Source organism: Schistocerca americana, chromosome 3, assembly GCF_021461395.2.
Source record: "Schistocerca americana isolate TAMUIC-IGC-003095 chromosome 3, iqSchAmer2.1, whole genome shotgun sequence".
NCBI classification, from domain to species: domain Eukaryota; kingdom Metazoa; phylum Arthropoda; class Insecta; order Orthoptera; family Acrididae; genus Schistocerca; species Schistocerca americana.
The window spans coordinates 669,307,885-669,330,838 of record NC_060121.1 but is presented as its reverse complement, the minus strand read 5'-3'; the positions used below and the strand labels follow the sequence as shown (position 1 = coordinate 669,330,838).

The following is a 22,954-nucleotide window of genomic DNA, read 5'->3' as shown; positions in this document are numbered from 1 at the left end:
TGTGGGACGAGACGCGGCAAATACTGCACGCGCTCCCCATAAACACTTCTCCCATACAGACCCCTATAATCTCTTAGTTCGTCGTATAAGCGACCGAACTGCCTTAACCAGACCTCATCCCTCTCTGCATCCCCTCGCTCGATGACGGACGTTTTATCCGACATCTGATCTTCTCTCAACAATTGCGAATCATTCTTAAACTCAATCTCCAGTTCCGCTGTGGGTATTACAGCTGGCACCTTATAATCGATTTCCGGAACACTACTTAAATTGTTCTCACTGACAGTGAATGTACCTTCTACTGCTGTGTGTACAGCTGATCTACTACTTGTGGGCGCACTCCTTTCTCTTAACACTGGCACACTCTCCCGCCGTTGATTATTCCACACGGAATTTTCATACCGACGACACCTGGGTTTTCTCCTGCTATTGGGCCGCCAAAATTTCTCCACGCCCGGTCGGCCCCTCACCGGCGCGGCTAATGGTTTCCCTGTCTCGTCCCAGCAGATACGCTCCCCGGATGCTGCTGAGGCGGCTGATCACACCCTCTGGCGTTATTACTATTCTGTGAAGCCCGTATCACGTTAGTATGATACTGGTTTCCGTCATTCCTGTTATTATTTGCATTGTACCGATTGTTATTACGGTCCGAACCATTATTGTTATTGCTGCCATGGTTGCGGTATGCATTATTCCCATGGTTATCGTTGTTGTGGTTGCTGTGGTACCCGTTGTTGTTACCACGGCCTCTACCACTGTCGCGATTATTGCGCCAATTGTCCTCGTCCTCCACTCTTTCCAGGAAATCATTTATTGTCCTGTAATTGCTTCCTACGTAGCGTTTTGTATCATCTGGAAGCTTCTTGTAGAGTTCCCAGACTATTTCGGATTCCGAGCGGCGGTCACGCAAATATTCCAACTTGCGGATCCAGCCCTCACAAAACTCCTTCATCGAACCGCGCGAATTCGCATCGAAAGGCCTCGATACGACAAATTCGCGCCAGACACTTTGCTGTTTTTGCTCTGACCAGTATTCAGCCAGAAACAAATTTTTAAACTCGTCAAAAGTCAGGTTCGTAATGTTGAGGTTTAGGCCCCAACGCTTGGCATCACCAGCCAACACATCAATAACCGCATTAATTTTTCTCTCATTAGTCCATGATCTGGGTAAAACTCTTTCACAATTTTTAATGAAATCCGTCGGATGTATACCGCCTTTTTTCAAGGGGTCGAACCGCTCCTCTTTCGTCAACAACTCCGAACTATGTGCACAGATTGGCACATAGCTCTGTTTTTCGTCAAGTCTCCTTTCTAATTCCGACACCCTCGTAATCACTTGGCAAGTCGTTGTCGCAAGCGTTTCCACTTCCCTCTTTTTCTCTTCGCAGGTGTTAGCCTGCTTCGTCACTTTGGTATCTACTTCGGATACTAAAGCCTTTAAAGTTTCCACCTTCTGTTGATCCTCTTTTCTCACTAATTGAATTTGTTCCGTCACCTTATTCTCGATGATCGGAGCAACTGCGTCTCCTACACTTTTCTCGATTCTGCTAATTTCGGAATGAAAACGAGTATTTATGCTCGCAATTTCCGCCTGAACGCCTATCATTTCCTGTTTAAGATTACCGATTTCGGTATTAATTACAACAATATCTTCTTTGATTTTATCAACTTTTGTATTAACAACTCCAACATTGTTGTTAACAACATTAATAGCTTTGTTCTGATTGTCTAGCTTTCGTTCAATTTTTTCAGACTGAGCTTCTTGCTTGGCAGACAGAGCTATAATTTCTGCCGATTGACTCTTGATTTCATTAATCAAAACATTCAATAAATCAGTTAAATTCCCGGAGACTACGGGTTTTACTTCCGTAGCTGGTTCCTCTATACATGTTCCCCCGTATTCATCATCAAGGGGTACAGATTTGATTTTCGCTTCCGATTCCGAAACATTTTCTAAAGTTTGGAATTCCATTTCTGCTCTTTGTTGCGTTTCGGGGGTCGCGTCTTTCATGCTAGCCGCCTGCCCCTGAACAATGGGAACCGCCGTGCGCGTTTCCCACTGTTCGACCGATTGTTCCGTATCCAAGTCTACGAAATTTTGGTAATTGTTGCCTTCACTCATTTTAATAATTTTCAATATAAATGACAAATCTCAAATGTAATTAGGATTACTCCCACTACTTATTCTCGCTGACGTAACGGCCTGTACGTAACCAGTACTTTGTTACGAGATTTGCACAATGCAAAATTCGTGTCCAGAACAACCTCAAATCCAAAGATTGTCCTGTCACCAGGTCGCCACGTGTAACCTCCCCCTCACTTATCGACCTTAATGACAGTGAAAAATTAAACCGCGTGTACCTAATGGAAATTTGGGAAAAGCAATCGTCACCGAAGTTAATCTATCGGTAAAGAGGGAGGAAAGGGTTACATCTAAATGAAAGGAAAAATGCAAATGAAACTGGTGGAAATTAATTTTGAAAAGGGGTAAAGTTAATAAAGAAACTAAATGTGCGGCCGTTACGTTAACAATTAACTAGCGGTAATTAGATATTTGAGATTTGGGGGAAATCACGGTCGCCAGTCCTAAGGACAATTACTATAGTAACTGAAAAAGAAAGGTTATTACGCATATAATTAACACTAGAAGCGTGGCAACTGAAGGTTGACACGTGTAGTGTGAAAACTGAAAGTTTGTCAGAAGTAATAAATTTCGCTACACCCTGACTTAATTTAGCAAAAGAATTAATAAAACCGGAAAATCGAAAGTTAATTTAGTGACTGAAGTTAATAGTGAGCTTTCTTTCTGAAGCACATCGAAATTCAGTAAAATACAGTTAGTCTTGGACTACCTCAACAATCGTTTCAAAAGCTACTTGAATCTACGCAATTTAGAAATAAGAGATTTAACTTTGAACTTGAATTAAATGATTCTGAACAATTAACAATAGTAAAATGTAGTACGTACCAAGCTGAGCTGCAGTCACAGGTAAGCTAAAATACGGTAACAAAGCTCGCACTCTTAATTCGTGCTTGTGTAATCTGAATATTGTAGCCAGCTCTGAGACTTTAACTGAACTTTGAAATTAAAGCAGTGAAATGGAATTATGCTGGCGTTTGAATTTCAACGACACTCGGGTTCATTTCGGAAAAGGAAGGGACCCTGCTTGGCAATGCAATTGGGACAATGAGCAACAAAGGTTCATGCTAAGTTGCTGTAATTTTGCGAGGCAAATGGAACAAGATTAAAAGCTGAGGTCTGCCATACAGTTCTAAAACTTTACGTGCTTCCAGTCTTCCTTGTTGGTTGATTGAAGGTTCGAAGCCGTCGATCGAGGAGGTGGCGACAGTCACTCATTGTCGGCCGTCGCTGTTGCAGAAGCTGGATGTTGGCGCGCCTTCTTCTCGACACGGTCACCAGGCGAAACGGGCTCTTGATGTGCGCCAGCTAATGCTTCCCGTCCGCGACACCATGTCGGAAACTATCATCGCGAGTCGAGCGCAATTACATGCTGCCAAACCCCGAAAGCGCGGCAACTCGCGGGAGCGTCACACAACACCTGCTCCACTCGCTACTCCCGCCAGACTCTTACTGCCCTGCCCGCGCTCCACGCTGCAGAGTTAACACTCCCCCAAGATCCTACACACTTTGAGTCTTCACACGACCTATCGATGTAATCGTTCGATAGCAGTTTTCCCTAGGCAAGACCCAGCGTAAAAATACAAATACTATTTACGAAACAAACCAATTATACATCGACATAAGTGCATAAATATATATATATATATCCAAACAGTAAAGCAATTACAATATATAAATAGACAGAAATGTCATATCTTGAGGTAACAAAACAAGGGAAAAAAAATAATAGTACAATAGATGGAAATAGGAGGATATGCATTTCCGGCGTTACAAAGTCTCCCAACAGGGCACCACTTCTGCGACTTACTTCTCCGTAAGATACTCCGATAACCAAACAGTTAACCAACAGTTTAACTTGGAGTCGGGCCACGTGTCGTTCTGGCGAAGCTTCAGATCACTGAGAGGTGAAACGTAGGTTAACGGGAGACCTAAAAATATTGGGTGGTCCGACTGAGATTCAATCCCACAGCCTTTCTTTTCCAGGTACGCGCTTTACTTCTAGTCTGCCAGGCTAGACATCAACTGTGTATATCCCATGCGTTCTTTCCTGCCTATTTCTTTCCAGCCTATTTATGTTTTCGTAATGGGAGTGAAGAAGTTGAGATGCACTACTTAATTCCCAATGTAATTGGGCACCCGTATCACAGGCCATTCAGTCTGAAGATACGAGGAATCGGACTGCGCGATAAGGGGCGTGACTTGGCATTGCGGCTACGGCGTGATAAGAGCGGGCGTGACCGGTCGCGGAACAGAGCGACAATGGCTGCGGTGTGGCGCGCTTCTTTGACCGCTGTGACAGCGCTGCTGCTGCTGCTGCTGCTGGAGTCGTGCGTGGGCGGCGGAGCGCCCGTGGTGCGGACTCGCCAGGGCGCCGTCAGGGGGACCGCCCAGCTGTCCACCAGTGGGCGCCACACGCTGGCCTTCCACAACATTCCTTACGCGAAGCCACCCGTAGGGCCATTGCGATTTAAGGTGAGTCTCCTACCGGTACGACACAGTACTGAACCTGTCAAGGAATGACACATAATTCTTTACACTTTTTAAAATAATCTGTTTCTATGTTACATTTTCTACTCCAAAACAATCTCCTACTTGAAAACAATATTTATTGTACGACAAAGCGAGGTGAAGAGCTGCTGAGGGTGGAGGCAGCGTCGTGAGATACGAAGGGGAGACACTTTCAGCCTACATTTCAGTATTTAAGTGGGGTGCTAGGTTAATAAAAAATATTTCTTTTGCGATGATTACTCTTGGACTATGTATGCACTTACGATAACCGCCTTCATTACTTTGGTTACAAAGCAGACGACAAAAAATAAAATATAAGTTATTATGTAGATTGAAGGTGGAGGGGCACAAAGAAAACGAAAGGAAATTATTAACTCAGCTGCATCGGGACTTTATGCGGAATCAGAGGCGACGGGAGAAAACGTGTGCCGGCCCGGGACACGACAGCGGGATCTCCTGCTTACTAGGCAGTTGTGTTGGCCACTGTATCACAAGACTACAGCGTTTACCGTAATTGCTTGGTCTATCTTGCGACGCCCCCACCTAGCGCCACCTGTCGCGTCCCTGTCGCGTCCCTGTCCTTCACGTTCGTTACTTCGAGAATCTCGCAGGAGGGCGAACGAAACGTACATTAGCACTGATCATTTCGATTCATTGCCCGTCGCTGTGCATCAGTTATATGAAAGCGTGGTGTGGATGTGTTCAGTTATATTTTATAGGAATTCGTGGTGTTTGTTCATTTGGACATACTCCTGTAAAATAATACCGATTTAATATTGTTATCATAGAAAAATTGTAACATTCACTACAAAGACTGTGTGGACATAATACCACGACAGAATTTAAGTATCAATGAATTTATGAGGAAACCTGTCGTTAAGATTATGCAATATTGGCTTTTCATATCTTAATATTTAGCTGTAAAGCAGCATCTAAGAAATTCAGACGTCTTCTCCCTTAAATCTTTACACCAACGCATTTCTCGCCGATAAAATGAAAAAGGAGTTGTCATGCAACCAGAAGTGAACCGAACTTCTCAAAACTTGATAATGTGACACCAGACAGGCCTAGCTATCTTATCACGACTAGCCTTGCCTGTGTTTCAATGGATCGTACGGAATTCACCTTCTACGGTAGCTGAGTGAGCTGACACCTTAAGCTACATCAGCATTCAGTCCGTTCTTTGATCCCCATCTCCTACCAGCGCCCCCCGTGAATTTTTTTAAAGGTTCCAGAATAAATAAGTAATTATGTATGAACGAGATAAAACTGTGTTAAAAAAGACAGGTTATGTGAAATTTAAAAAAAATACCATGCGTCAAATTTAAGGTGACGAGTGGTTTAAGTAGACAAAACTTGGATTGATAGATACTATACTGTGAGTAAATGCCTGAAAAAACTGTATATTGTTTTCGAAAAGAGCACTGAGATCTGAAGCCCTATTGCCCATTTCCTCTTGTGGTTACGTCTCAAAGCTTTTGAAAAACACTTCTCTTCCCACAAGAGAGTGTCCCCAATTCATCAATCCCATTTGGAAAGTGTTACCTCTTCTGCCAGTTCAACCGAATTCATGAGCATCATGTTCGCTTGTAGCGACATTGATGTCTTCACCGTAATCCTGGTAAGGGCCCTCACAAGATGCAGGTGAACCAAGCTTTTTAACCAGATGTTACTCCTCGAAAACTCCTCCTTCTCCTGGCTTGTTACAGACACAGCCTGGCACTCCGAGGTGTCCAAAAGAAGCAAAGAAAATATTACCCAGAAAGCTAGACTTATCTTGCATATTAGTACAGAATAGTTAAAGCAAAAGAACGATCTTCCAGAATGCAAAGATCAGGCACTACACCACGGTTGTTGAGATGAAGTACTTGCAGCTCAGAATGCCTGGTATTGAATAAAAAAGGAGAAATGGATGAACTAGAGAAGAAAGAAAGAAAACATTTAAGAAAAGCCTTGGACCGCAGAAGAGGAAACTAGGGTACTCGGAAGAAGAGGAAAAATGAAGACATGTTTAATCAGAAGGAGAAGATCACAGACAGTACACGCAAGACGAGGCTGAAATTTTGCACGCACTAGTTCAGAATGAGTGAGTGCAGATTGACAAAGAAATTTTTGAACTACGTCACCAAACTAGGTGGCAACATACGAGGGTTGAATAAAAAGTAATGCCTCCACCTTCGTTAATTGGGTTTGGGTGCAGAAATAATCCTTAGAATGTGATCTTTAATTGCCAATATTCACTTTTCCATATAATCACGGGCTAGTTGGATACATTTCTGCCAACGAAGAACAAGATTTCTGAAGCCGTCACAGAAGAAGTCGACACTATGTTTCCGAAACCACAGTCTCACAGTTCTCTCAACATCTTCATCAGATGCATAATGATGTCCCCGCATATCGTCTTTCACTATCGGGAAAAGATGGAAGTCAGATGATGCTAATTCTGGACTGTATGGAGGATGCCGTACGGTGGTGAGATTCAGTCTCTGAAGTTCTGCTGTGGCGGCACGTGAAGTGTGTGGTTTGGCATTGTCATGGTGCAGGAAAACATTTCCCTTTTCCTTTCGGACCCTTGCTATCCGTTGTTTCAGAGTTCGCAGCCTTGTGATGTAACGCTCTGAATTTATTGTTGTCCTTCCACGATCAAGAATGTCAACATGGATAACACCATCTGCGTCCCAGAAAACTGTGGTCATGATTTTTCCAGCTGAAGACTGCGTCTTGAATTTCTTTTTCTGGGGCGAGTCTTTGTGTCGATATCCCATAGACCGATGTTTCGTCTCCGGATCGTAATGGTGTACCCACGTTTCGTCTCCTGTCACAATTGAATGGAGAAAGGCGTCACCCTCATTCTCGTAACGCAAAAGGAGTTCCTGGAAAATTTTAAGTCTGCGTGTCATTTCAGGAATCAGCATCCGGGTTACCCATCGTGCACAGATCTTCTGATAGCCAAGCAAAGCAATAATGTGACCCACATGTTCTTGTGAAATGCCTATTGTGCTTGCAGTTTCTCTCTGAGTGTGCGACGATCGTCCTGAATCAGTCTGTCAACATTTTGCTTGTGAAACTCAGTGGCTGCTGTCACAGGACGTCCAACTCTTTGTCAGGCAGGTCAGATGTTCCCGCCTCATCATCTTTAAACTCACTCGCCCAACGGCGCACAGTACTCACATCAACACAATCACCATAACCTGCTTTCATTCTTTGATGAAGCTCCTATGGGGGTGACACATTATGCTGTCAAGAATTCAATGACTGCACGTTGCTTAAATCGCTCTGACCGACCGTCTGCGTAGGGTTCCATACTTTACACTGTAGCAACATAACCGTTCAATGCTAAGGCTTACCGCCAACTGGAGCTGTAGAATGCTCCCAACTGTCGAAGAGTTACGAGGGTGGAGGCATTACTTTTCAGTCATCCCTCGTAGTAGGTTGAAGAAATGAGAAGGGACATTGAAGAAGTTGAGATCGGTCGGGAAGAGATCGTTGATAATGAGGTATTTCGAATTAAGGTTGACAAATTTATGGGGTTTCAGAAAAAGGGAAGCACAAGGACTTAGATCAACTGGACAGAGGAAATGAAGGGGATCAAGTGCTTCCCTTCGTCCACAGTAGGCCAAAGTCGAAAAAAAGCTGTGAATAAATGTTGGCACAGTGTAGAAGGAGTTTTGATAGAGGGAAATGAGGGCCAGTGTTTAACTGTTGCGCTGTACAACACTGCCCACTGTTACTAATGCCCCCCCCCCCCCTCCCCCCTGCTTCTCGGGCGCTGACACTCTTGCCAGGTAAATAGTTTGCTTTGCACGTAATAATGATATGTATTTAATCAGTACGGCCCGTGTAGTTTGACATCTTAGCACAAGAATTGAAGACTTCGCTATTTTGTTCATGAGCATAGGCCCGTCAGTACTTGAACACTTTATTCATATTCGATAGGTATTCTCAGAAGGTCGACATTATAACAAAGGAATGGCAGTGTTTCATGACTTCTACAGAAAGTAGGAGTAGTTTTTAAAAACTTTTAATTCACATATCTCAACATAATTTTAGTACGATTTGAGAATGAATCCTTGAGCACATCAGACGCAGCAGAATAAATTATATATGCACATCAACTATGTCTTCATAAATGTTAACTGATTTACTTACTGATGTGGTAGTGTGGCTCTTAAATATGATACATTCTAATCTGGTCATGTGTGCCAGTTGTCATAAGACGAAGACAACACTACTTTTACAGTCATATCCGAACAACATGTATAAGTTACCATCGCATTACCCAAACACTTGCCTGCTGCCGATTTATGGCAAATTGGATAAGTACTATGCAGCTGTACGTCATATTCCGCAAAATATCCCTGGTTTTACGTTTCTACAACTACATTTGTTAATCTTACAGTTTATCCTTGTTATTATTTTATCATTTTAATAAATGTGTCTCGAGTTTATTTTAAGCGGCGAATTTAAATTGCTGGTCTACTACAAATGATACATTAGTTTTCAACGCTCTACATTTACCAAAGTTTTACACGTACAACTATGATTGATGCACAAATAGAACTGTAAACTCACCAAGTCTGTAGTATTGTGCACTCAACAAATTTGTGTGAGTGCAACTCTGGTCACACCACACACGTCCAAAATGTAGACAAGTTCATTCCGTACTTTCCGTAGGAACATCTTGTCAGCAGTATAGATAGCACAGATGCGTTCCTTGAGATTTTCTAATGTGTGATGTTTTTCTTTTTTTGCTGTTGGGGGTGGGGGGTGGAGAGCGGAGGTGTTCGTAAATACGTTCCGTAATGCACCCCAAAAGCCGGTCGGAGTGGCCGAGCGGTTCTAGACGCTACAGTCTGGAACCGCGCGATCGCTACGGTCGCAGGTTCGAATCCTGCCTCGGTCATGGATGTGTGTGATGTCCTTAGGTTGGTTAGGTTTAAGTAGTTCTAAGATCTAGGGGACTGATGACCTCAGCAGTTAAGTCCCATAGTGCTCAGAGCCATTTACACATTTTTTTTTCACCCCAAAAGGAAAAAGTCCCAAGGCGTTCAGTCATGCGGGCCTTCATCGTTCCGGTAGTGATAAAATTTAATATTGGTGCTACAGTCACGGCATGTCCCGTCCTGCTGGAAGACGAAAAAGTCGTAATGAACAGTCAGTTGTGGAAGCAATCACAATTGCAACATATCGAGGGTATAGGTATCTGTCGAGTATTCAAACAGAACAAAAACGGTCCATACAGCTACGTGTAAGATATTCTGCTGAAAATCATCTTTAATTCTCAGCTGCTTCCTATACTGTGATGCAGTACTGAATGCTTAAAAAACTGCATTTTTAATCATCAACTGTGCAAATAAACCTTTATTCTCTGCCGGTTTGGGTCTCGCATTCCAGATGGAAAGGCAGTTCACCTGTCTCTTAGTTATTTCGAAAGTCTTCAGCGATAAAATAAGTGTACATGACGATGTATTAACTGTCATGACCTTCAATAGCATCAAATTGGTCTTACAGTAATATAAAACCAAATGTGGTAGTCCCTTTACATTTGGTCGTGTATTATTGTAAGATCAATTTGAAGTCGTTTAAGGTCATGATCTACAATAGATGGTCATGCATACTTATTGCAATGTTGAGGTCTTTAGATGCAGCCTAGGGAAAGACGAATTGCTTTCCTTCCCGTAATGATGACCAGAGAAACCGAAACCAGTAGAGGATAAAGTTTTATTTCTACAGCTTATGGGTAAAAGTGCTGTTCTTTAAGTTTCTGATGGCTGTAGAAAGTCACCTAGCTAAAATATTAAAACTGAAAGTGCAGGCCATACTATTCCGGTTTAATTGATGCACAGCTGCGGACAGTACGGTTTCATGTGCAACCGCCTTCGATAAATCTTCCAAACATCCTGCTGCAGTGTTTCAAGTTCATGGCATGCACGGATCGTTCATATTTTTAATCTGCGTACGAAATTTTCCTTTTTTCTACTTTATTGGATTTCAATTCCCCCCCAGAGGGTGGGCGAACAGACAGCAGCCCAATACGCCGTTCTGCAGCCTACAGAAAAGTTAAAAAACAGAATTAGGAAATATGAGAACAATAAAAGCAGGCGATAAAACGGGGACTGTTAAAAACTGAAACATGGAGAAAAAGATACGAAAGAAAGTATAAAAAGAAACGGTCGGTGATACTGATTAAAACACCTAGTAAATAGACAGGCACAATTAAAAAACAGGGCGACAGTCTGGTTTCTGTTCGCACGAGATGAAAAAACACAACTAGCGACAGAATGGTGGCTGTTCGCAACACTGGCAGGGGAGGCACAACACCGAAAACTCACTTAAAACAGCGCTATAGAGGCGACACGGCGGCCGGCGGGGGAGAGAGGACCCGGACCGTTGTGGCGGAAAAGGGGGACGGGGAGGAGAAGAAAAAAAAAAAGGGGGGAGCCGATGGAGGGAGGGGACATAGAAAAATGGGGGGAGGCTCGACGGACCTGAGGAGTGGGAAAGGCAGTGGAGGGCAGAGCAAAACGACTCGGGGGAGAAATTTTCCTTCGCCCTCTCCACGGTTCAATCATTCTGACACACTTTGTCAGCCGGTGCTATTCTGTTTACAGTGACGACCAGAGTCCCCAAAATGTTGATATCAACACACAGTGGTCTGTCTGCAGGTGGTTTTTTCCATAATACCTTCTTGATGCACTCTACACTGTTGTAACTCATAAACATTTCGCACATTCCAGCACACAAAAGCCTTTCTCTTCCTTTGTCGCCATTTTTCCAAGGCTCTGCACTCGTAACGCTATCTGGTAGGCACCGCGCAAACTCGAGAGATTACGTTTCTAATTATACATCAGTCATATCTGTACATGCATTATCTTAGACACTATAGAATTCTAATAACAAATGGATCATTTGTACTATCTGTATGATTGTGATGTTCGTGTATGGTTTCTGTTGCAATGTTTTTTCACGAAGCTGTTCTGGTAAATAACGATATCCATGTTCGAGAATGTGATGAACAGTTTGTACTTTTAAAACTACATTGAAATGTGCTACGTCAGAATGCCTCACAATATAGAGTTATGTTTGATCTCTTGTTACAGAGTCCTCAACCACCGGAAGAGTGGGAATACATCCGTGATGCCACAACTCCTGGGCCTTCGTGTTCACAGTTCTCATTAGATGGGTTGGAGGGAACCGAGGACTGTCTGTACCTCAATGTATTCACACCAGAGGTTTGTTATGCTCCGCTGTATACTTTCTGCGGGGGCAGAATGTGATAAGTCAATAGCATGTATTAATATTACGATTCTACTGCATGTCCAGTATTTATGTCAGTAAGATAAATGATTACTATGCTTTACACCTGTTTCACCACAGCTTCTCGTGTTTTGCGTTAAAGATATAAGTCGTAACGTGTAGATATTACTTAACCCATTTACTTCACTAATCTCTGTAAAAACAGGCTCATACGAAATGTGCAGTCTTTGGCAGTAAATGCAAGTATATGGGTCATATGGCTCCCCAAAGCCTTCAGCGTTTCGAGGGTTCTATAGGCATATTTTACACGCATATGTTACGGATAGGATAGGTCAAGAATCGATAGTCGAGCCCAGAGGACACCGAATGAGTGTTGTTGTTGTCAAATGCAATTAAGTGAACGTGAAGATTTTTTGCTGTAATGGCGTAGCGGAAGCAGGAATATCGCACCAGTGTGATGGCCTTAGCCACCTTACTGGGAGGGCATGTATCCTGCAGGGCACTACTCTACCAGTCGATGTCGCAGCCAACCTCCAGCTGCATCAATAAACTCCCTATGTTCTGCATCTCGTGGAGTTCATCTTTCTTTGGGCCAAACAGATGGAAGTGCGAGATCCGTGCTGTAGGCTTGATGAGGAACAACAGACAAGTGAACTTCAGCGAGCTCTTCTCAGGTGCTCACACTTGTGTGAGTCCTTGCCTTGTCACGGAGAAGGAAATTCGCTTGCCTTTTTGGGGCGAAGAACACGCTGAAGGCGTTTCTTCAATTTCCTGACGGTAGCTCAATTTTTCTACCGAGACGAGGTGGTCTAGTACCAAACGGTGGATTTCGTTTTGTCTTCTTGTTCGAAGCGATGAACCCATCCTTCCTGTGATGATGTTTGACCAAAAATTGTCACTGTCAGGCTCGTAATCCGCAAGAAATCACGCAGAGACGGCCCTTCGTTGGTCTCTAGTCCCCTGTTACGCCGGGAGGTACCCTGCTGGCACACACCTCTGATAGTTTTATACAACGTTTTTGAGTTCCCAGTTGGTGGACGAGTGTGTCAGCACTACGAACAGAGATTTCCAGCTGAGCAGAGAGGTGTCTGATTCCGTGTCAGCACTTCCGAACAGTGCAGGAGTCACAGCCGCGTGCGGCCGCCGGGCACGCGTGATATCCGGCAGGTTTGTGCCATCTTGTCGAGGTGGTGACAGGCGGTCCGCCCAACGATTCACCGTGCTTTTTGGTCACTGTCAGCTCTCCGAAGACATCCTGCAAACGCTTCTGAATCTGAAACTTTATGAAATGAAGCGGGTGTATTCCGCGACGTCCCACAACAATTTCCCCATTTTCGCAGCCGAAAATGGCCGTGAAACAAAAAGAGTAGGTCCCTCATGAAACCTGTTATCCCACAGCGATCTTTAGTTGCTATTTATCCTCAAGTCATTTAGCAAAATATGGGGTAACGGATTTCTCTGCCTTTAACATTCGAAATATTGATTTCTTACAGGATCTGAAAATATAATTTCAGAAGCTTTGTTTGGCATCTAAGAAATCAGCAAATACTCACAAATGTTATGTTGATGCCATAAGCATGTGCACTACAAAAGAAGAATTTACTTAATTTCATGCTAGATTAGAATCAGCAACAGTGCTAAATGAGTTTTTGTGATTGTTTTATTTTTTTAGTTACACCCTACGGAGCTCCTTCCGGTAATGGTGTGGATTCACGGTGGTGGTTTCATGCTAGGCAGCGCCACAACCTATGAATATAGATATCTTATAGACTACGACGTAGTTGTTGTCTCTATTAACTATCGTCTTGGTCCTCTAGGTAAGTACTAATATCGAAGGAGCTTTTTATAATGTCAATCAGCAACTGATTGTCGTTGAACTTAGTCGTTTATAGTAAAAAAAATATATAGGTAAGGGGATTAGTGCTCAATCTCCTGCAAATTTATACTAAAGTAACGAAATTCATAAATGCTCTACATCACACATTACTGGAATATGGAAATTCAGGTATCGCCAGCAAGATGCACAGCAACCGTTGTAATTAGTGTGCAGACGAAACACCACAAGTGATCTATTTTTGTACCTGTCGAACTTGTGTATCTCCTCAGACGCGAGCAGTTTGAAATATTCACTGTCCTGATGGCAACACGTTGGAGGTTTCGAGCAGCACTCGCCTCCATCACCAACACAATGTGGTACGAGTTGCAGATGCAACTCAGAGGAACGGGCCATAGTATGTGCAAATGTCCATAAGGGAAAAGAGAGAGTGAAGAAAACACGAACAGCAAAACAGCGAGGAATAATGACAGAAGTGACACCAGAATCTACAGTACACAAAAATTATAATCCATGCCAATTTCCTCAATAACTTCTTCGTTTGATGGAAGAACATCTCACAGATGTCATTCAAGGTGGCTTTCGCAAGAACAGATCATGCACTGACTTAATAAGCTTTATAGACTACCTAAGAAGACAATTACCTAGAACATAAACTATTAACTATCGATTTCTCTGATTATTAGAATCCATTTGGCAAGAGTAAGAGTAGTGGAATGTATGTGCAACAGACAATGAATAGTTGTTTCTGATGCTGGTACAGAAATGGAGACATATCATGGTCTCGGACAAATGCCTGCACACCTTCGCACAGTATCTACACTGAAAAGCCAAAGAAACTGGTACACCAGCCTAATGTCGTGTAGGGCCCCCGCGAGCACGCTAAAGTGCCGCGACACGACTAACGTCTGAACTAGTGATGGAGGGAATTGACACCTGATTTCTGCAGGGCTGTCCATAAATCCGTAAGAGTACAAGGGATGGAGAACCCTTCTCAACAGCACGCTTCAATGCATACTGGAAATGCTCAGTAATGTTCATGTCTGGGGAGTTTGGTGGCAAGTAGAAGTGTTTAAATTCAGAAGAGTGCTGGAGCCACCCTGTAGCAATCCTGGACGTGTGGGATGTCGCATTGTCCTGCTGGAGTCGCCCAAGTTCGTCGGAATGCACAATGGCCATGAATGGATGCAGATGATCAGACAGAATGGTTACGTATGTGTCACCTGTCAGAGTCGTATCTAGATGTCTCAGGGTTCCATATCACTCCTACTGCACGCGCCTTACGCTATTACAGAGGGTCTACCAGCTGATAAGCAGGGTCCACGAATTCATGAGGTTGTCTTAATACCCGTATACGTACATCTGCTCGATACAATGTGAAACGACCAGTTACCTTGTTTCCAGTCATCAACAGTCGAGTGTCGGTGTTGGTGAGCCCAGACGAGGCGTTAAGCTTTGTGTTGTGCAGTCATCAAGGGTACACGGGTGGGCCTTAGGCTCAGGAAGCCCATATCGACCATGTTTCATCGAATGGACCCTTGTTGGTGGACCAGCATTGAAATATGAAGTAATTTGCATAAGGGTTGCACTTCTGTCATGTTGAACGATTCTCTTCAGTTGTCGTTGGTCCCGTTCTTGCAGGATCTTTTTTTCCAGCACCAGCAGAGATTTTACCAGATTCCTAATATTCACGGTACACGCGTGAAATGTTCGTACGGCAAAATCCCCACTTCATAGCTACGCAGGAGATGTGTTCCATATCTCGTGCACCGACCTACATCACGTTCAGACTCCCTTAAATCTTGATAATCTGTCATTGTAGCAGCAGTAACCGATCTAACAACTGAGCCAGACACTTTTTGCCTTATATAAGCGTTGCCGACCGCAGCGCCGTATTCTGCCTGTTTACATATCCCTGTATTTGAATACGCATGCCTATACCAGTTTCTTTGGCGTTTCAGTGTATAATTTCATTATTGTGAACTTTATTCGTGTATGGCAGACGCGCTACGGTCGCCGGTTCGAATCCTACCTCGGGCATTGATGTGTGTGATGTCCTTAGTTTAGTTAGGTTTAAGTAGTTGTAAGTTCTAGGGAACTGATGATCTCAGATGTTAAGTCACATAGTGCTAAAAAAAAAAAAAAAAAAAAAAAAAAAAAGGCAGACGATACTACACACATTGTTTAAAGTTAATTGCATTGTATTACGTACTATGCTTTCTGGACACGGGGAAATGACTTTCTTTAAAAAAATTTCAGTGCCTGATCTTTGAGAGGTTCACGTGCTGAATAGACAACAGGAATTCAGTCTGACTATCTCTATAAGAATCACTAGCTTTTGACATTTAAAGGAAGTTAGCCGCATTTTGCTAAGATAGTTTATTATAAACAGGTAATGTAATCGCATAGATATTTGGTGTAACGTGCCGTACACACGGAATGCCGACATCAATGGAAAACTCCAAACATTTCAGACGCTGTGATACCTATGCAAAGAACAAACGGGAAAGAATACTTAAATTTACAATATAATGACAGTAACAGCTGTGGTGTATGTGTAAGAACGTAAAACACATGCGAAACAGTTCGTGAGTAGTATTAGAGAAAGTAGTTGTAGCATATACAGCGAAATAAAAATATCGAAAAAGTTTACAGACATTTTATATGAATGAGGAAATATTTGAAGTATAGGGCAAGAGAGAGAAACTCGTAGCACTAATGGTGCCAGAATACGAAAGACGTCTCTCGACTATAAGGCAAAATTGGATTTTTAAGTAGTTTATAGACAATCTACATGAATATTTTGGTGAAGCTCAGCTGTAGCTCTCCTGTGGGTAGAATAACCCAGTAGTGATGTAGTGATGCAGAAACTGAGTTTGAAGACTTCTATGGGTAATATTGGAAGCTGAGCTGCATGAACGGGATTTGGTAGACATGATACTTCCTGGCAGTTAAAACGGTGTGTCGACTATGACTACAACTCAGGACTGCTGCCTTTCGCGGGCAAGTGCTCTACCGACTGACCTACACAAGGGCGATTCACGACGCATCTTCATGGCACTCAGTGTTAATCTGCCACTCCGCAGTAGAATGAAAAATTCGTTCTGGAGGTTAACCCCCAGGCTCTGACTAAGCCATATCTCCGTAATATCTTTTCTTCCGGGATTGCTAGCCTTCCATGTTTCGAATTTCTGCGAAGAATGAAAGGTAGAACATGAGGTACTGGCTGAAATAAAACTGTGAGGACGGGTCGTAAGTCGTGGTTATCCAAACCTAGCATAACGACCACATTCGGGAGTGTGTCACCTTGCTTTTGTAGCATTTCGTCGTAGCGCATGCTCCGCTGTATGTTTCCCCAAGATTTTGAACCCTTTTCTCTACTTGTTGTTGCGCTAAGTGGATTTGCTGCAAATGTTTTATTGAGTTTGGCCTGCGATTTGTCTCAGCTATCGAGTCTCTTCTCGTTGTTCTCGAACCACTATTTCCTCCACTGTGCCGTCCAAGTAAAAGTAGGTATTTACCCAAATGTTATGTCATCCCACCTATTGTATTTGCTAACTGTTTCGAATTCTTTGGGCCAGTTCGCAGGGTCCTGACCAATGTCTTCTACGCTGATGGATGCCTGATATAAAGCTGACATAAAGCTGTTTTGGAATTTCTACATCTAAGTCTACAGGACTACCCTGCAGTTCACAGTTAGGTGCCTGGCAGAGGGTTCCGTGAACATGCTGATCCGGGGAACAATGTACCGATTGTATTCGAGTTCCTGTCCGTGTAGATGACGGCTTTTAGTTTGTCTAATTGGAGCCACGGTGATGCAGATGGTTTTAACATTTTAACTTCCTTGGGTCTCCACCAAAAATATCACGTCTTGGAAATCTTGAATGTGGGTATCGTTTGGCCATCCACTGCAAGTGTCTCTGTTTGACGTCACTTAGACGTGTTGTGCACCGATGAAGATGAGATCAAATAATTGGAACAACAAAAGGACTTAAACTCTGAGCGAAGGAAATCCCGACCGGGCTGGAAATCTAACCCAAAACCCTACGTTCAAGAATCTGAAACGCTATCCAATAAACCATGAAGTATCGGGTCATAATTACAATCGAGTCCAAATCCGATAGCAGAATCGTCACTGAAGTACCATACTAACAAGGAGAGGGCCTCAGACACGATCAAACGATTCGGCTCGTATCTAGTAAGTGGCTTGTGCACGACCTGGTATGAAAGACTCCAAGATATTTTGGCTCATCGCCCTCTGGTTATGAGAAAGCACCTGTAAGCTTCATAACGTGCAATTGCAGGGATCGATAGACAAATGAAAACTGAACATTTTATATCGTTTCTTATGGTGTCCTTAAACCCAAATATTCTGAGAATTCGGGGAATGAAACGTTTACGAATGCCGCTTATGAGCCGATAAGATAAATGCTGTTCAATTTTTCTTTCGTTTGTGTTTTTTCCTGCGTTGAAATTAGTAAGAATGCGAAGGTTAGTAAGGAATAATAACGAGGTTGCCAAACATTATTTTCAAACTACTTGGTTTAGTAAGGAATTAAAAACTTAAGCCTAATTCTAAGAAAGCAGTTCCATGTAAGAATTCAGCGATGACGATCATTCGTCGCACGTTGTCGCATAAAGAAGGAAAACGAACCCTTAACACAGTTGGTAGCACGTATTAAATAACGCACTCCGCACACGGATCAATATTCCATCACAACATGTGCAAAATTGTTATCTAAGTTTGTCCTCTGCTTATAAGAGATTAATGATTAATTTGGTCTTAGTTTTTAGAAAAAGGTTAGTGGCTTAAGCGACTCGTTAAAAATATTTACGTCAGTTGCTAGAAGTACGGGAAACTGATAAAGTCGATGTATAAAATGCATTCTAAAAACATTCTAAAACCATACGTTGCTGGTAACAGTATTTGTCTGCCGTTGGATTCATGGGGTGGACAATCTAATACAGTCATGCATGACAGCAAGTTTCTGTATGACGGTCAGCCGACTTGTACAGTAGAAATAATTTCATCAAATTGCACACCTGTGCGTCAGCCCTGTGACGTTTACTTTCATCGTCAAATTAAAATAAAATTATTTCAAAGCTTACAACTTGAAATCCGCGTCTGGAAACCCAACAGGAAATGTACGTCCGCGCCGATGCAGCATAATTCATTACCAACTTTTAGCACCGATTTTTCAGGTAATATTACCTTATGCGTGGTATGCAACAAAATTAATTCCCGAAAAAAGTATTTTTAAATGTGAACCTAGTCTGTTTTCAGCCGGGTCTTCGGAAAGAATGATGCAGTTGCACAAAAATTGCATTCTTTGGGTGTTCTTGGTGCCGTCAATTTGCTTCAGTATTTGTGTAACAGGTCCATCTACTTCTTCGAAGGTAAAGGAAGACGTAAAACAAAGTCAGGAAATAACCATTGTCAAGTGACCAGGATTAAAGTTTTAGTTCGTTACTAATCGTAGTCGTTTGAGAAATTTATTTCTTTGACTTATTAGTATTCCTTACTGATTTACGTACCTTATTAACCCTCCTGTTCTTGTCGATTTCGGAACTGCGAAAACTTGCAAATAACAAAAATGTCTAGTACATTTGGCAGCCGAATGCGGATTGTCTGCTTTCCAGCCAGATGACTTGACAGATGAGCAATTGGCGCTTGTTTTGAGGAGCGTTAGCCTTATGGCTATGTAAGTGAAAACAGAAAAAGTTCCTTTCCTCAATTTCTAGGAAAATATGCGTTTGCAGACCACAAATATGTAGGAAAATATGCGTTTGCAGATCACAAATGCGCTGATGAAAAACATGCAATTAACAATTATCTATCGGTCTCATCAATTTTGAGTCGATTGAATTTAATAAAATTTCGGGGCGGTTTTCTCAAAAATGATGGGGTGTTGAGCAAAATACGAGTATCGTAGTCTTTCATTTTAATTTATACTCAAGCGATGTGCCAAATATCAAGTGGCGCCTGATTATCATCTGCAAATTTGCTAATTGCACTACAATTTCTCTTCGAATGCAAGCCGGAAACCAAATTTACGCCATTTCTCTTATAATGCGTGCTGGTATGCGAATAAAACGGATGAAAATATGTTTTGTAGCAGTCTCTCCGCAATAACTAAAAACCAGTGCTGTGTGCTGAAATGATGTTCCTGCACTACAATCAACTCAGAAAATAGGTACATCGCTGCCTTCTGCTCCGCATGCTCTGCTGTGACGTCATCCTTCGCGGTCCCTATGGGTGCTGCGTTGCTCACATCCCCAGGTCAGTATTGCCTTGTGCAAGCGTAGAGTATGAGGGAGTCTCGAGGAACAGCTGGTGTGAAGGAACTATGGCTGAATGGTCTACCGCACAGACACGATTCGTAGGCTTAGGTTCGATTACTACTGCTAGCAATCGTTCCTTTTCCATTTATTTTATCCCTCATAATTTTAAACGATTAATTACAAAGTTTAAATACATTTGAACAGTTTATTTTATGTACTCAAAATTAATATATTTAATTTAGTTACGGTTACTATGCTTGTAAGTCAAAAGGTTGTATCACACTGTAGAACATTCGAAAATTTTGGCCTGAGCTACCATAACAGGTATGAGCACAATCGGTTGGCCGTGTCTGAGGCCTTTGCCTTATAAGCACTGAAAGCACATTTACCTACTGAACTCCTTGACGGAGACTGCTACTACTGTTGCTGTAGTCTTCAGTCCAGAGACTGGTTTGATGCAGCTCTCCATGCTACTCTATCCTGTGCAAGCTTCTTCATCTCCCAGTACCTACTGCAACCTCCATCCTTCTGAGTGTGATTGGCGTATTCATCTCTTGGTCTCCCTCTACGATTTTTACCCTCCACGCTGCCCTCCAATACTAAATTGGTGAACCCTTGATGCCTCAGAACATATCCCACCAACCAAATCTTTTCTTCCCACTTCTGTTCAGTACCTACTCGTTAGTTATGTGATCTACCCACCTAACCTTCAGCAGTCTTCTGTAGCACAACATTTCGAAAACTTCTATTCTCTTCTTGTCCGCACTGTTTATCGTCCATGTTTCACTTCCATACATGACTACACTCCATACAAATACTTTCAGAAAAGACTTCCTGACACCTAAATCTATACCCGATGTCATCAAACTTCTCTTCTTCAGAAACGCTTTCCTTGCCATTGCCAGTCTACATTCTATATCCTCCCTACTTCGACCATCATCAGTTATTTTGTTCCCCAAATAGCAAAAGTCATACTACTTTAAGTGTCTCATTTCCTAATCTAATTCCCTCAGAATCACCTGATTCAATTCGACTACATTTTGTTGGTGTTCATCTTATATCCTCCTTTCAAGACACTTCCATTCCATTCAGCTGGTCTTCCTCGTCCTTTGCTGTCTCTGACAGAATTAAAATGTCATCGGCAAACCTCGAAGTTTTTTGTTTTGTTTTCCATGTATTTTAATTCCTACTCCGAATTACTCTTTTTTTTCCTTTACTGCTTGCTCAATGTACAGATTGAAAAACATCTGGGATAGGATACAACCCTCTCTCACTCCCTTACCAAACAGTGCTTCCCTTTCATGCCCCTCGGCTCTTATAACTGCCATCTGAGTAGTTTCTTTTATCTCATCATACCTTTCTTCAATATCTTCGTCATCTGCGGAGCTAGTTGGCAAATAAACTTGTACTACTGTGGTAGGTGTGGGCCTCGTGTCAATCTGGGCTACAATTAAGCGTTCACTACGCTGTTCATAGTAGCTTACCCGTGCTCCTATTCTTTTAATTCATTATTAAACCTACTCCTGCATTACCCTATTTGATTTTGTATTTATAGCCCTGTATTCAGTTGAGCAGAAGTCCTTTTCCTCCTGCCACCGAACTTCACTAATTCGCACTACATCTAAATGTAACCTACCCATTTCTCTTTTTAAATTTTCTGACCTACCTACCCGATTAAGGGGTTTGACATTCCACGCTCCGATCCGTAGAACGCCAGTTTTGTTTCTCCGCATAATGACACCCTCCTGAGTAGTACTCGCTCGGAGATCCGAATGGGGGACTATTTTACCTCCGGATTATTTTACGCAAGAGGACGCCATCCTCATTTAACCATACAGCAAAGCTGGATGCCCTCGGGAAAAATTACGGCTGTAGTTTCCCCTTGCTGTCAGACTGCTACTATTTATACGCAAATCAAATATCCCTGAATACATAAACATTACAGAAATAACGTATTTCTAGAACCTTCGATAAATCGCTGGCGGTTGGATTTGAAGTGGTGACCTACAGTACGCCAGACCCCACTTATTTTAAACGTTACGGCACACTGCTCTGCATGCAGCAGAACTTGTGGAAGTTTTATAAGCTTGTTAACTCTCCTAGACGCTTCCGACGCAAGTGGAGGCATTCGTGACTGTTTCATTCAGCTCTTACAAACAATGAGTACTATGTGATTCAGCAGGAACCTCATGCTTTGTGAACAGAATTCGAAAGCTCTAGCTTACGTTATTCTTGAAACTTTTCGCGACCGCTTCAGAGAAATGTTCTCTAATTGAATGGCAATGCGTCCGGACTCGGCTATTGCGGTAAAAACACCGCCGAGTGATGCACTCGCACCACACTCTGTTGTTGTATGCACCAAGATGAAAGGACCATGTTTCTAATAGGAAACGTATTTTCTCTTCGCCCAACGTTGTACTGCAATGGGGAGTCAAGGAAAAACTTAAAAGTGGAATTAAAACTCGACATCTCGCGCGTTTATAAATTGGCAGGACTGTAACCAGTGATGTGAGAAATTCCCTTACAGGAAACAGAATACTACAGATAAGCTAAACGCTGCCACAGCACTAATTCAAAATTGCTGTCCCGCTTGCGACATGCACCAAGGAGGAGCAGCAGCATCCTATCATACGTTTTCTGAGCAGTGAAGGTACAAAATCTATCAAAAGCCATCAGTGAATGAATTCCAGCACAGTGTTGCATGTCTGCAGCACTGTATGAGTGGAGTAGAAAGTTCGGAAATTCCGTGACTTCTGTGACAGAAGCTCAACGCATGGGTCACCCACACAACGTTTTGACAACAGAGACCATTGCAATAGCTGAAGGGATTGTGATGGAAAATCGCCATGTCATGGTGGGTGAAACAGCCTCAAATCTGAAACTTTGTTATGGTTTAGCATATCATATCGTTCATCAAGTGCATAAGTTTC

General features: G+C 42.7%; 1 protein-coding gene across 1 annotated transcript in view; it reads left to right on the top strand.

The window, feature by feature from the left end:
• Nucleotides 1–22,954, top strand: part of LOC124606302 (venom carboxylesterase-6-like) — a 328,193-nt gene that overhangs the window by 203,492 nt on the left and 101,747 nt on the right. The window contains exons 2-3 of the mRNA XM_047138284.1: nt 11,752–11,883; nt 13,581–13,725. Of these exons, the coding sequence (XP_046994240.1) occupies nt 11,752–11,883; nt 13,581–13,725 (277 nt within the window). The remainder of the gene's footprint in view (nt 1–11,751; nt 11,884–13,580; nt 13,726–22,954) is intronic.